This window comes from Malania oleifera, chromosome 11 (genome assembly GCF_029873635.1).
Source record: "Malania oleifera isolate guangnan ecotype guangnan chromosome 11, ASM2987363v1, whole genome shotgun sequence".
Lineage (NCBI taxonomy): Eukaryota > Viridiplantae > Streptophyta > Magnoliopsida > Santalales > Ximeniaceae > Malania > Malania oleifera.
The window spans coordinates 45,282,145-45,294,885 of NC_080427.1; the positions used below are offsets into that span (position 1 = coordinate 45,282,145).

The following is a 12,741-nucleotide window of genomic DNA, read 5'->3' on the forward strand; positions in this document are numbered from 1 at the left end:
ACAAATTCCCAGAGGCCATTGAGACCATATAAGAGCTTCTGTTCATTTTGCAAATCCTCCAAGTGATCAGAAATCACCATCAACCTTCTGAGAACCTTTGGTGTTGTGATCCATTATTCATCATCAACGAGTGTTATATTTGCTCAGCTCAAATGGCAGAAGTGTCAAAATGGATGAAAGAAATCATTTTCATTTACTCGGTTTGAGAACATGGACATTAGAACTTGAATTTGGAGCTGTTGATTTTGTTAAGCTTCCCACAAATTCAGAGTCACCCAAAACACAGTTTTGGCTGGCAAACAAATTGAGAAAGCTTTGATGAACATTCATCAACCACCATCCATAGATTTCAGAAAAATGGCATGAACCAGCAAGGCAGCAATTGCAGAAATGAATTTATAAATTCAAAAACCCACTAAAGGATTCAACATTTAGATGATAATAAAAAAAAATAATCATACGATTCATACTCGTCTATTTCTTGAGCACATCATCAGGAACAACCTTGAGAAGCTTCCTCTGCTTGGACTTGGCGATCTTCTTCAGCGTTTTGGGATTGGTGATCTTCTGGAGCTTAGTCCCAGACTTGAGAATGTTCTCCTGCTTCTTCTTCTCCCTCTCCTCCCTCATCTTCCTCTTCTCGATCTTGTTAGCCCTAATCTGCTCCTTCAGCTCGTTCATCCTCTCCTTGTACGCCTTCTTGATCTCCTTCTCCTTCGCCCTCTGCTCGAACGTCGTGCCCTTCCGGCTCACCTGCGCCGCCGACGCCCGGTTCTTCCGCGGCTGCTTCCACTTCCGCCCGGAGACTCTTCCGGCGATCACGCCGTCGTAGGTCGGCCGTCCGAACACCGGTTTATCGGGGTCTTCTGAAGAGGGTACGGCTTGTCGCTTGGAGGATGGAGGGTTGTCGATCTCCATTGAGACATCATCGTTGGTGCTGGTGGGGTTTTGAGTACTGCCTTCTTCTGATCTCTTTCGCTTGTTCTTAGGGCCCGCGAGGCCATCGTCGAGGAATCTGAAATCGATCGTGCACGCCATGATCAACCCTAAAAGACTTAGAAGAAGTGATGAGAGGGTACTGGTCAGAATCCAAATTGCTCGCAGGCAAACCCTAAACCCTAAAAGAGGAGGCTGTGCTAGAGTTTCTTAATTTCGATATGGAAGCGGCCAAGGGCCCATGGGCCCATAGTCGGGCTGCACTGGGCCGGGTCCTATCCAGCCGCCCATGGCCCATGTTAGCTATCTTACACTTCTTCTCTCTCACATTCACTCTATTTTAAAAAATTGTAAGAATTTTAGGGTATGTTTGGATTAAAGTTTTTATGTGAAAAAGGAAAATAAAATAAAATAATTATTTTTTTCTCTATTAAATACTATCAAAAATTAAAATTTATTTTAAAATGACTAAATTTTTTTTTAAAAATAAAATATTAATAATATATAAATTAAAATTTAATAATTTTTGAATTTCAAACAGGCTTTAGAGCATTAATTTTTCTTTTTTTTTTTTATCTTCTATCAATTCAAATATGAGTGTCTTCGCTATAATTTATTCCCCAGCCTAACCCCGCCCACTTTTTTTATATTATATGTGGTAAATTGTATACAATCACATAAAAATATTTTGTGACAATACACTATAATGCTATAATGATTATAATCCATGTGTATTTTAAATAATGAGATAATAACAATTGAAGTCTTAGAAAAAGGAATTGTAATGTTAATAAATATATTTTCCTATTTCATAACACAATAGCGCGCTGTTTGGGATTTGAAAAATATTGAGGAAAAGAAAATATTAAGAAATTCATGTTTTCATGTTCGATTATCGAGGAAAGTAAGAAAAAAAATAAAAAATATATTAAATTCACGAACAAAATTTTGATTTTACACATCATTAATATTTAATTTTTATTAATTTTTAATCATATGAAAATAAGTTTCTATTTTTAATAGAATTTAATATAGAAGGAAAATATAATAAAAAATGAATTTTCTCCTTATTTTTCTTTTCTTTCATTTTCCCAAATAAAATCCTTAATCCAAACGGGCTATAAGGTTCCGCTTAGATTAAATATTTTATTTGAAAAAAGGAAAGAAAAGAAAGAAGAGGAAACTAATTTTCTATTTTAATTTTCTTAAATATTAAATGCTATTAAAATTATAAATATGTTTTAATATGATTAAAAACTAATAAAAATCAAATTTTAATGATGAGTAAAATTAAAATTTTGTTTATAAATTTAATATATTTCTATTTTTATTTTTACTTCTCTTAATAACCAGATATGAAAATAGTAAATTCCTTAATATTTTCCTTTCTTCAATATTTTCGAGTTCTAAATAGAGCCTCAATAATCAACGACATACAAATTGACATCAAAGTAACTTAAACCCCATTTAAAACATCTTAAAAATAAATATTTTTTTAAGTACTTGGATCAATAAATAGCCTTAAAAATATTTTTCTATAAGTGACATTCCCTTTAGTTCGATACCCTTTTTTCACAAGAAGCAATAGATCGATGAATTAATCATCAATTATGTAGTCTACTTAAAAAATTTCTAACAAAGTATTCACATGGAAGGAAAAAATACGACATGAACAAGACTCGATCCAAAAATGATTTGAACTATTAAATATGACACCAAATAGTACAGTTAAATAACCCTAGAAGAAGAGATGCAACCTAATAAGAACCTAAAACTTGGCCAATAAATTTTTGCTATGCCATATCCCACAAAGGAAACCCTAATTCATTGTTCCTCCATGCAGGAGAAGATACAACATATTCAAGGAAAAAGCAGAACACCCTTGCATCTTGTAAAGGAAGGGTCACAACGCTACATCTTAAGCCTACAACAAGGGGGAAAAAAATCAGCTCCCCAAGCTAAGGTGAGAATAGATTGAAACAGAATACAATTAAAGCCAGGAATGATTAAGACTCTGAATGGAAACCCGAGCAAGATGCTCATCATCGTCCCACTGAAGATGTCAAACAGAACCATTCAGAGAATCGCACTCCAAATCTAATTCAGAGAGTTCTGTCTCGAAGAAGGTCGAGTGGAGAGCTCTCACACATTGTTCAGCTTCGTTGTCATTTACGATTAGTGAGATATTGACCTGCTAGAGGAAGATGATCATAATAATATTACGGACATGATAACAAGTTATTGAATAGAGGTACACGAATAACAAATTATTGGTGGGCATCCAAGATTAGATGTGTGTCTGTGACTCGTATGCACATTGAGTAGGGGTATATGAGAGACAAGCAGGCTCTTAAGCTCACCCTGCAGCTCAACTAACTTTATTCGAGTTCAAGTCAACCTCAAGCTACTCGTGTTTTGCAACTCACAAGCCTCATAATTGAATATTTGTTATTTTACTATTTACAATATTTTAAAGTAACATGATTTCTACTTTATACATTTTTTTAATACTTTTATATACTCTCTACACATATTAAATATTACTTTATGACTAAATTGAACTTAATCAAGTCAAATTCAAGTTTTAAGAACCCAACAAGGCAAATTCAAGTTCAACATTTATAGGATCAACCTGGTTTGAGTTGAGTTTTGAGCTTAAAATTTTTAAGTCGGTTTCAGCTCTAGTAGTATCCCAATGTGACTCTCAACTTGACTTGAAGTTTCGAGCTTAAAATTTTTAAGTTAAGTTCTAGTATCCCAATGTGACTCAACTTGACTCAAATTGAAGTTCAACACTTAGAGAATCAACTTAGTTTGAGTTTAGTTTCGAGCTTAAAATTTTTTAAGTTGAGTTGAGTTCTAGTATCCCAATGTGACTCGACTCAAAAATAATGTTACCATGGAGTTCTAGAAAAAATTCTAAGATCATATATTAAGAAATCCATTAAATCTTAGCAGTTTTCATATTGAAAACCTAAAGGTGCCAGCATACCGGCACCGCAGAGAGTGCAGTTATAGTGAGCAGATCTAAAACAAGAAATTTAGTGATGGGAGACCTTAGATGCGCCTTGCGATATCATCTGAACATTGGTTCCGTTAGTACGAAGAACACAAAATACCTGCCAGAACATAACCCCATAAATACTAATAAAACATGTGAGATCAAAAGAAGAATATCAGATACGGAAAAGCTGGGTTAAATTGTGAAACAACAAAACCATCATGGCAATCCAAAAATAATCAAGCCAACTTGCGAACAATCAATAATGCTGCACCTTCTCTAATATCAGTGAGGACTTCTGAACATTTCCAATTAGAGATATGATTGACCTATGCTGCAGGAGGTTAACAACAGCAATTTTCTCAAGCTCTTCCACAACATGGTCGAGTTCCTGCTCAATGAAAACTCATGCAAGATGAGTTTAGTAGTTACTGACAGCACTACTAACATACAATGTAAGGATATTCTACTGCATAGCACTAAGAAAAAAATAAGATTATTCACAAAAAAATAAGATTATTCACAAAGTTGCTTTGGATCTCTATAAATGGTACTGCATCTCGTGCATTACATAAGCACTAACAAACAAATGCAGATACCCCTATGCAAATGGTGAAATTTTGCAAAGAATTTATCAATACCAAGATTTATAAGGTACACGAGGGGCAATTCTGAAATAATATATACAATTATAATAGATGGAACATGATATTGTATGCTTGCCTGTTGGATGAGTTCTCTGCTCCAAAGTTTTGATGGATCCAACGTGAGGGAAATGCTGACTTCACTCGTAGCTACAACATCTACAGAAATGCCAAGGTCTTCAAAGATAGAAAATACCTGCATGAACCCAAAGTCATATACGTGGCATTGAATTAAAAAGCAATTACAGCAGGAAGACCGAGCACAAGAAGGTAATTAGCCTTCTTACCTTGGCAAGGAAGCCAAATTGGCCAAGCATGCGTGTGCTAACAATATCTAACATTGTGACATTCCGTTTTAAGACAATACTTGTCAGTACAGCCTGGAATTTGAAGAAGTTAAAAAATGTTATTTTAAGTATTCCGCACGGTAATGATTTCATTTTGCAAACTTCATGCGGCTACAAACCTTACTCATATCTCTTGCTCTAGTAATGAGGGTACCAGGAGCATTAGGGTTGTAAGAATTCTTAACCCTAACAGGAATATCGCCCTCCCTAGCTGGCCTCATGGACAGCGGGTGGAGGACCTGCAAAAGGCACAAAACTATGTAATTCAGGGAGCTTAAATATATATAATATATATTTAATTGTATAGTCCCTCATAATTAGATAACAAAATTATTCTTAAGCCCTCACCAACCCACTTAAGCTTTTAAGGAGATTGGTTCCTGAATATGGTAGGTATTCATAGCTCTATTAAGCATAGTTCAAATCCCAAGTGCCTCCATTCTTATAATTTTTTTTTAACAAAAGGGAAACTTGTTAAGGGAGCAAAGAATACTTTTAAAAGATAATAAAGCCTCTTGAAAACAAAGAAAAAGGAAACAAATAAAAAATAAATAAACTACAGAAATAAAGACAGCCAGTGGCTCTGCATGTCAGTCAAAAGACATTGTAAAAGAGCTAGATGTAGAACATTAGAATGGAGCAAGTAAAATTATCATTCTATTCATACAATCGCTAGCTCGATCTGTGATACAGCAAATCAAATAGGGAGCACAATTATGAGTTTGGCGGATTTGGTGAAAATTTAGAAGTTGAAGTGCAGTTATCTGAAGCACTTTCATTGAAGTAATTTTACACTCTCCAAAACCTTTACATCTTATGTCTTCAGGATTTTAACTTTGAAAGCATGCCTTTATAGATGCGGGTAAAGCCAACATAACAATCCAAGCCTTCCTTGGCTGTGATGGATACAGGTCAGGACTGGGAGATCAAAATGTTACCTAGAACACAGAACTTTCTGGTCCATGAAACAAGAACGGGATTGAGGTACAGCACATGCTCAATATGTGGAATGTTGGGGATATATTTGTATAGGTATATTGGTGAAAAATATGTAATGGCACTGGTATATTTGGGAGGATGTTTAGGTGTTTGAATTATCACAGAGATTTTCTGTTATGAGATAGACTAATAATGACTGAAAATAGAATTATACAGCCATGATTCACCACTCTAATAAAAAGCATATGTTATGCTAATAATGCTAAACTAAAACTTTGGATTATCAGATTTGGTGTTCTGGAATGAAAATGTGTCACATTTTGGAACATTTGCACCAATACATGGTCTGCTAGGGTGTTGGTGTTTTTCGGTAACTATGTGTAATTGTGTATGAGCCAACATGACAAAAAAGCCTTCCTTAACGGTGATGGATACAGATCAGCACAGGGAGATGGCATCTGAGTCAAGTTGATAACAAATTCAGTGCGAAAAAGGTAGATTTCTCAAGAGTAGTTGCTTTGCTAGAAAGTGGGAATAATTGAATTACATTTATCTATCATTAATTCACCAAAAACACTTGCAACAGAATCAGCACAAAATCTAGCCAAAATAATTATTCGTGTGCTTCTGAAAGGTGGAATTAAGAAATTGAAGCATTCACTGAGAAAAAAAAAAAGAATTCAATATTTGAAACCAGCAAATTTTGTAATAATTGAATGAATGCTAGCAGAAAAAAGTTGCAAAACCTGAGCACCAAAATATGCCAGTTCAGCTGCCTCATCAAATGTCAGAAATGGCACAGGTTCCGCACGTGGATAGATGTTGGGATCACAGGTCAAAACACCATCAACATCCTTCCACACCTGCAATGTAATCAAAATAAGGTACTTAGATATTTTCATTTGAAACACGTATGAAAGTTGCACAGGACCAAATTTCAGAATCGCAATATAACCATTAAGAAAATTGTCTCAATAAAATAACACAATTTCACAATTCGAAGGAAAAGTACTAGCTTGCATGAATCAGTTAGGGACCGCATCCCCAAAAAAGTGTGTGATCATGTGTGTGGATGTGAGCATGAACCCACAGACACAAGAATCATGTGTAGTGACAGACGTGTATGAAGATATACAAACAAGGTTTTTTTTGCCACACGCATGTTCTAGATACATACAGACCTGAATTTCTTGCAAACCCAGTGCTTTACCAATGGTTGTGGCAGTCAAATCACTACCACCCCTACCCAATGTTGTTACTGCACAAGATCTCCAACCCTAGCATCAAATCAAGCACATATCAATGGCTGCAAAATACTCAGATGAAAACAGTATATCAAGTAGGGTGGGCATATGATTTCTTTCAGTGACAAATAAGGCAAAAAAATGAAGTAGCTAGCCCATAGAAAGACCTTTCCAAGGAAGCCAGTGACAACAGGAATTGCACGATCACTAGTCCAATCACTATTTAACCTTTTTGCAACAGCAGGATAGGTTGCTTCCAAGATGTCCGCATTCGTGAAGTCATCTGTTGTTATAAAACCAATATCAAATGCATCATACTGCAAAATAATACAAAGAAAATTAATCAATTTTCATCAATAATAGTGTTAACAATGTACAACTTCCTCTCAAGGAGGTAATGTGAGTACAAATTAAAAATGCAGGAAAGCCCTTTTACCAAATATAACTACAAAGTTAAAGGGAAAGTATCCAATAAATTTCCCTAGCAGCCAATGTTGGACATCATAGAAGGTGCTTCAAATTTTGCAGAGTAGCAACAAAAATAAACATGCATACTTCAAACTTCCCATGATTCATCAGTCATTTGCCAACAGGCAATTTGAGATTGGGGTTTGCCCATGTTGCTTGTATGGATTCCTCAAGTTAAAAAAAGGAGAAAAACTGACATAGACCGCTTCAATCCTATCCCTCTTTATAAACAAAGTACAGAGCCAATAACTATTAATGCATCATTGTAACCATGTTTTCCAACTTTTCAAGAAGTTGGAGGGTTGAGCATGCCTCTACAAAAAAGGAAGTGCATGTGGGAGTAAATTGCGAACTCCCACACATAATGAAACACCCCTCCTTTCCCCAACCCTTGGCAGGCAATTGCAAGTGCATCACATAAACCATTAAACAGATACAAATTGTCATCTTCATTGCCATTTTCTTAGAAAAAATATTAATACCATAGCTATAAAATAATTTATAAAATAAAAATATAATAAAGCCTAATTTTCTGAGATTTGAAGGAAAATAAAAAACCTACTTGACGGGCATTAACCCCAATCTTGTTCAAATATGCAGCAAAAATCCTTGTGGACATGCATTCCCCGAATGAAACTAAGTAGTCTCTTGTGCGTAAAGTCAATTCCTTCATCATAGATATACCCTTCAGAAGTTGCTCCAATTCTTCTAGGTGGGCTGTGAAAAACGGATACAAATACATCGTGTGAACAACAACTGAGTAAGATTTGACATGGACTGGAGAATACCCTATGATTCTACCTGATGTCCACGGGCAAAAGATAATGAGAGAAACTGGAAAATGCGGAAAATCTTGAAATCATTCTGATATGATAAAATACAAATAAATTGCAAGGAATATCGAAGGAATTTGTATAAGCTATTGAATTAAACAAATTATTTTTCTGTTTTTCTGCCTTTTATGAACTAATCTAAATATGGGAAATATGCAGAAAATTAGGATTAAGGTACAAGAAAAAAGAAGTACAAACATCAAGTTGGAAAACATGCAAAATAGAAACTCACTTGAAATGATAGATCTGTCTACTCCAAGCTCATTCACAGTCCTAAATAAAGTAAAATTATGCCCAATCAGAAAAAATTGTGAAATGCAATTATAGTTCTTAGCAATTCAAGAAAAAATGAGAACATGTATGGTTCTTAGCTCTAACCTGAGATGCAGGTCTTTGATAAAGCTCAACTCATCAATACTGCAGGCATTAGAAACACCACAGCTGACAGCCTTTTCTCCAGCCTAATAAGCGAGCAACTAATCTCATCACACATGCAACTTGACATGACAAAACGAGCAAGTAGAATGAATACCAAAAAAAGCATTGAAGTTATGAGTACCAGTAAAAGCTTGTTAGTGGTCTTTCCCATTGCAGAGAGAACAATTACAGGCCTCTCTTCAGGAAAGCTTAGAATAAGGTCAGCAACCTCTCTCATCCTCTCAGCTGAGGCAACAGACGAACCGCCAAATTTCATAACACATGTCAATTGCTCCTCGAGTTGCTCATGACTTCGGCTATCAGTTTTGTTCCTTTCAATCACATCTATATACTTTCCGTCGCAACAAACTCTCAGAACTCTACCTCTACAAGAACCCTTCAAACTTCTACAAAGTTTAAAACTTGAACCTACAGAGACTGCAAAATCGGGTTGCTGCTGCTGCTGTGCCCAAAGAGGTTGGTGACACAACGACATCTTTGAAAAAACAGGGTAGGGAGTTCTAACTCCACAAAAATGCAATGTGTTCGCCATGTCGAATGAGCTCAAAAAAATTGAACAGTATTAATACTGATGTACTAAAAATAAAAATGACTGAATAGGACAGCTGTGTCGACAAATAATGCAAGTTATTGGGTAGTCTTCTCAATGGAAGGGGCTCAAATGCTTAATGCACCCGGTTATGACTGATATTTTCAAAGATCTGAATAGAGAACAAGTAATTTTAGCTAAATACTTCAAACTCTCCAATTTCGAGCTCGATCCGACAGACAACCTGCAAATTCCACAATTCAGTGAATCATTCGAATCATAATAAAACTACAGAAAGTGAATAAAGCAGCGAATCCGCATTAAACTGAAAACCCGCATAAATAATCCGAAAAACGCGACAATTTTTTTTTTAAAGCTTTAAGAATCTGAGTTATGAAAAAAAAAAAAAAAAAAAACATAAATTTCGAAACTTTTTAAATTCGACCCAAGAAACGAAGAGAAAAAAACTTGTTCCTGCCATTGGATTCTTTATCGAAACAAAACTGCGGAAAAACGTTAGACAACACAATTACGCCACGTTTTCATTCCAACCTCCGTTTTCTCAGCTGCCAAACGAAGCCACAGGGAATATGAAAACAACTAAAATCTGAACAAAGCACAAGACATTTTTTATTCTTCCATTGACGAAACAACAGCGCGAAGAGATCAAAGAGACAGAAAAGCACGTTACGCACCGTAGATCGAGGCAGGCTCTGCTCCGAAGAGAGCAATGCAGGGATTGGTTGTGGAGATACAGCCGCCGAAAGAAGAATGAATCCCTAGGGTTTTTGTTAATGATTTTTGCTCGGAGATTTCTTCGCAATGGGAAAATTTCTCCGTGGTCCCTCTAACCGCGAGCTTCCTCGGAGCTCCGGAGGAGAGAGAGAGAGAGAGAGAGATCGCAAGTGCAGAACCCGGCGGCGCTTGAAGCATTTATATATTTTTGAACGGGCAAAAAAAAAAAAAAAGAAGGAAAACAAGGGAAAGTGTTTTGTTGACAAAGTTAATTCTTAGTGGAAAATTAATAAATAAAAAAATTATATATATTATAGGAAAATTACCCTGTATTTTATTTCATTTCATTTCATTTTATTTAGTATGAAGTATGAGTAAGAATTAAAAATATATATTGTTTCACAAATATTTCCAAATTACTTTAAGAACATAATAAAATTATGATAAATTAGTAAATTTTAACTGAGATTTAGAAGTTTAATTTGAATTTATGTAAATTTAGAATAAACTTAATATAACTTTATATTATATTTTATTAAATTTATATAAATTTAAATTTAAAGTTCAAATTTCAAGTTGCGAAAGACAGAAACCCTATATTTAATTAAGAAATAAATTAAAAGAGAGAGAGAAATGAATATTAATTAATTTTAATTTATTGTTAAAGTTTCTTATTTTATAAAATAAAAAATTATTTTAAATATTGAATGCTTATTTGACGAATAGTGAGGTATTGAACCTCCAAACCTTTCTTGAAGTTGCAGACTCTAATTATTGGTTGAGTCATTTGAATTATTACTTCATTCTAATATATATAAATCATGTGTATATAAATTTAATTTTAAAAATAAATTTAAATTAAATTCTATGACATTTTGTAACTTCCAATTTACCCCCCCCCCCAACTCCACAAAAATAGTTATTATTTATAATAATATCACTTATTGTTTTACTTTTAAAATACATTTGCCCTACATTTGGAAGTTCGGATTTCAGTGTTTGATTAAAATTTGTGCGAATTTAGGTAAATTACAATACAAAATCAAAGAATTTCATTCCAATCCATACAAAATACAAATTCAAACTTTGAAATTCATGTTTCCAAACACCAACGTAAAGTAGGGGTGGCAAAACAGGTTAGCGAGTTGGGTTTGGGCGGGTCTTAAATAGGTTCAGATTCAAGTTGATCCGTTTACTAACGAGTGACTAACATAAATCCAAACTCACTCATTTAATAAATGAGTCATAAACGGGTACTCGTTAAAAACCCATTTAAAAATATAATTTTTTTGTTTTTTATTTTTTGAAATATTTCATATAAAGTGACGTTTAAAAAAAACTGCACTCTTTTATTTTATTTATTAATCGTAGAGACCTGAACCCATAAATAAGGAAAATAAATAAGAAAATGGTAAAAAGTGGATTTCAGCAGTGTTCGTCGACGAAGCCAGTATATTCGTCAACGAAATCCCTTCAGTTCTTTGTCGTCGAAATTCAGAGCGTTGTTGACAAAGAAATACTGAGCAAACCAAAGAAAACATCCAGATGGGGTTTGTCAATGAAGGAAGAGCTTCGTCCACGAATAATTTGGGTGCTTTGTCGACGAAGGCACCGCTTCGTAGACGAATTTGACTCGGTCAAAGGCTCTATAAATATCATCTTTGGTTGCTTAAGGGGTAAGAAAACCCAAAAGCTCTCTCTTTAGAATCAGCGAGTTCTCTCTCTCTCTCTCTCTCTCTCTCTCTCTCTCTCTCTCTCTCTCTCTCTCTCTCTCTCTCTCTCTCTCTCTCTCTCTACGATCCTTCATTGTTCGTCGTCTATTTCTACGATTGGAAGTTTCTGCGTGGATCAGGGGAGGAAATTCTACAGTTATAGTGGATCAAATCGTCATTTTGAAGATTTTTGGGATTTTCCCTAAAATCAAGGTAAGGATCTGAATTCATTTTCGTTTAGGAAGACTTGTAGTAGATTGAATAATATTGAAGTATTGTTCTTCGGTTTTTAGGTTTTTAGGATCATGTGTCGTAATTTTGGATTAATAAGCTCGTGTTTCAGTTTTCAATAAAAAGGTAAGGCGATTTGTTTACATCAGTATTTTTAGAAAAAGAAACCACAGGATATGTAGCTTATGTTTATATGTACTTATAGATTGTTTATTTGCAAAGTTTTACTGGGTATAAATGTTGATTCTTACGGTTTTCACGATTTTACAGTTTTGGAAAAAAATGAGGTTTTTGGCATTGATCTCCAAACTTCTTAAACTACACTATTTGCACTAATACTAAAGTAAGAGATACTTGAAACTATTAATAGCAGCAAAAATGATATTTTACGAATCAGTCTATATGAAATGTTTATTTGACCAGATAAGTGCGACGTATGATATGAATTGATTTTATACTAATTTGGGATGCATGTATATGAACTATGGGGGCTAAGGTTCCTAGTAGTTATCAAAAATAGTAGAAAATAGGTGTCGATTAGATACCATGTCAAGTATGAGAAAAGGGTAAAACCGAGAGGTTACGAGCTAGTTTTTACCACAATATAAATGAAAGTATGCATGAATGAGATTATGAAAATACTAGAATTGCACAGGTGATTATATTTTAATGTAAATTATATAT

The 12,741-nt window shown here is 34.5% G+C and overlaps 2 protein-coding genes across 4 annotated transcripts; both read right to left on the reverse strand.

The window, feature by feature from the left end:
- Positions 1 to 382: 382 nt before the first annotated feature.
- On the reverse strand, positions 383 to 3,112 carry LOC131167732 (uncharacterized). The gene has a single exon (XM_058126599.1). It carries the CDS (start codon positions 1,036 to 1,038, stop codon positions 475 to 477), a length of 564 nt encoding a protein of 187 aa, XP_057982582.1. The 5' UTR covers positions 1,039 to 3,112; the 3' UTR covers positions 383 to 474.
- Positions 383 to 10,351, reverse strand: LOC131167730 (aspartokinase 2, chloroplastic-like). 3 transcript variants are annotated; one of them, XM_058126596.1, is made up of 14 exons: positions 10,075 to 10,351; positions 8,972 to 9,623; positions 8,791 to 8,873; positions 8,645 to 8,685; positions 8,142 to 8,296; positions 7,279 to 7,428; positions 7,049 to 7,144; positions 6,614 to 6,730; positions 5,048 to 5,167; positions 4,869 to 4,961; positions 4,661 to 4,777; positions 4,212 to 4,328; positions 3,993 to 4,055; positions 383 to 3,130 (listed from the first exon to the last, which is right to left on the reverse strand). In XM_058126596.1, the coding sequence occupies exons 2-14, from the start codon at positions 9,380 to 9,382 to the stop codon at positions 2,999 to 3,001; spliced, it is 1,695 nt and encodes a 564-aa protein (XP_057982579.1). In that variant the 5' UTR covers positions 9,383 to 9,623; positions 10,075 to 10,351; the 3' UTR covers positions 383 to 2,998. The 3 variants fall into 3 exon arrangements, with proteins under 3 accessions (XP_057982579.1, XP_057982580.1, XP_057982581.1); XM_058126597.1 differs by having other exon boundaries at positions 383 to 3,127; positions 10,075 to 10,347; XM_058126598.1 differs by lacking the exons at positions 4,869 to 4,961; positions 5,048 to 5,167 and having other exon boundaries at positions 10,075 to 10,303.
- Between the last annotated feature and the right edge of the window lie 2,390 nt (positions 10,352 to 12,741).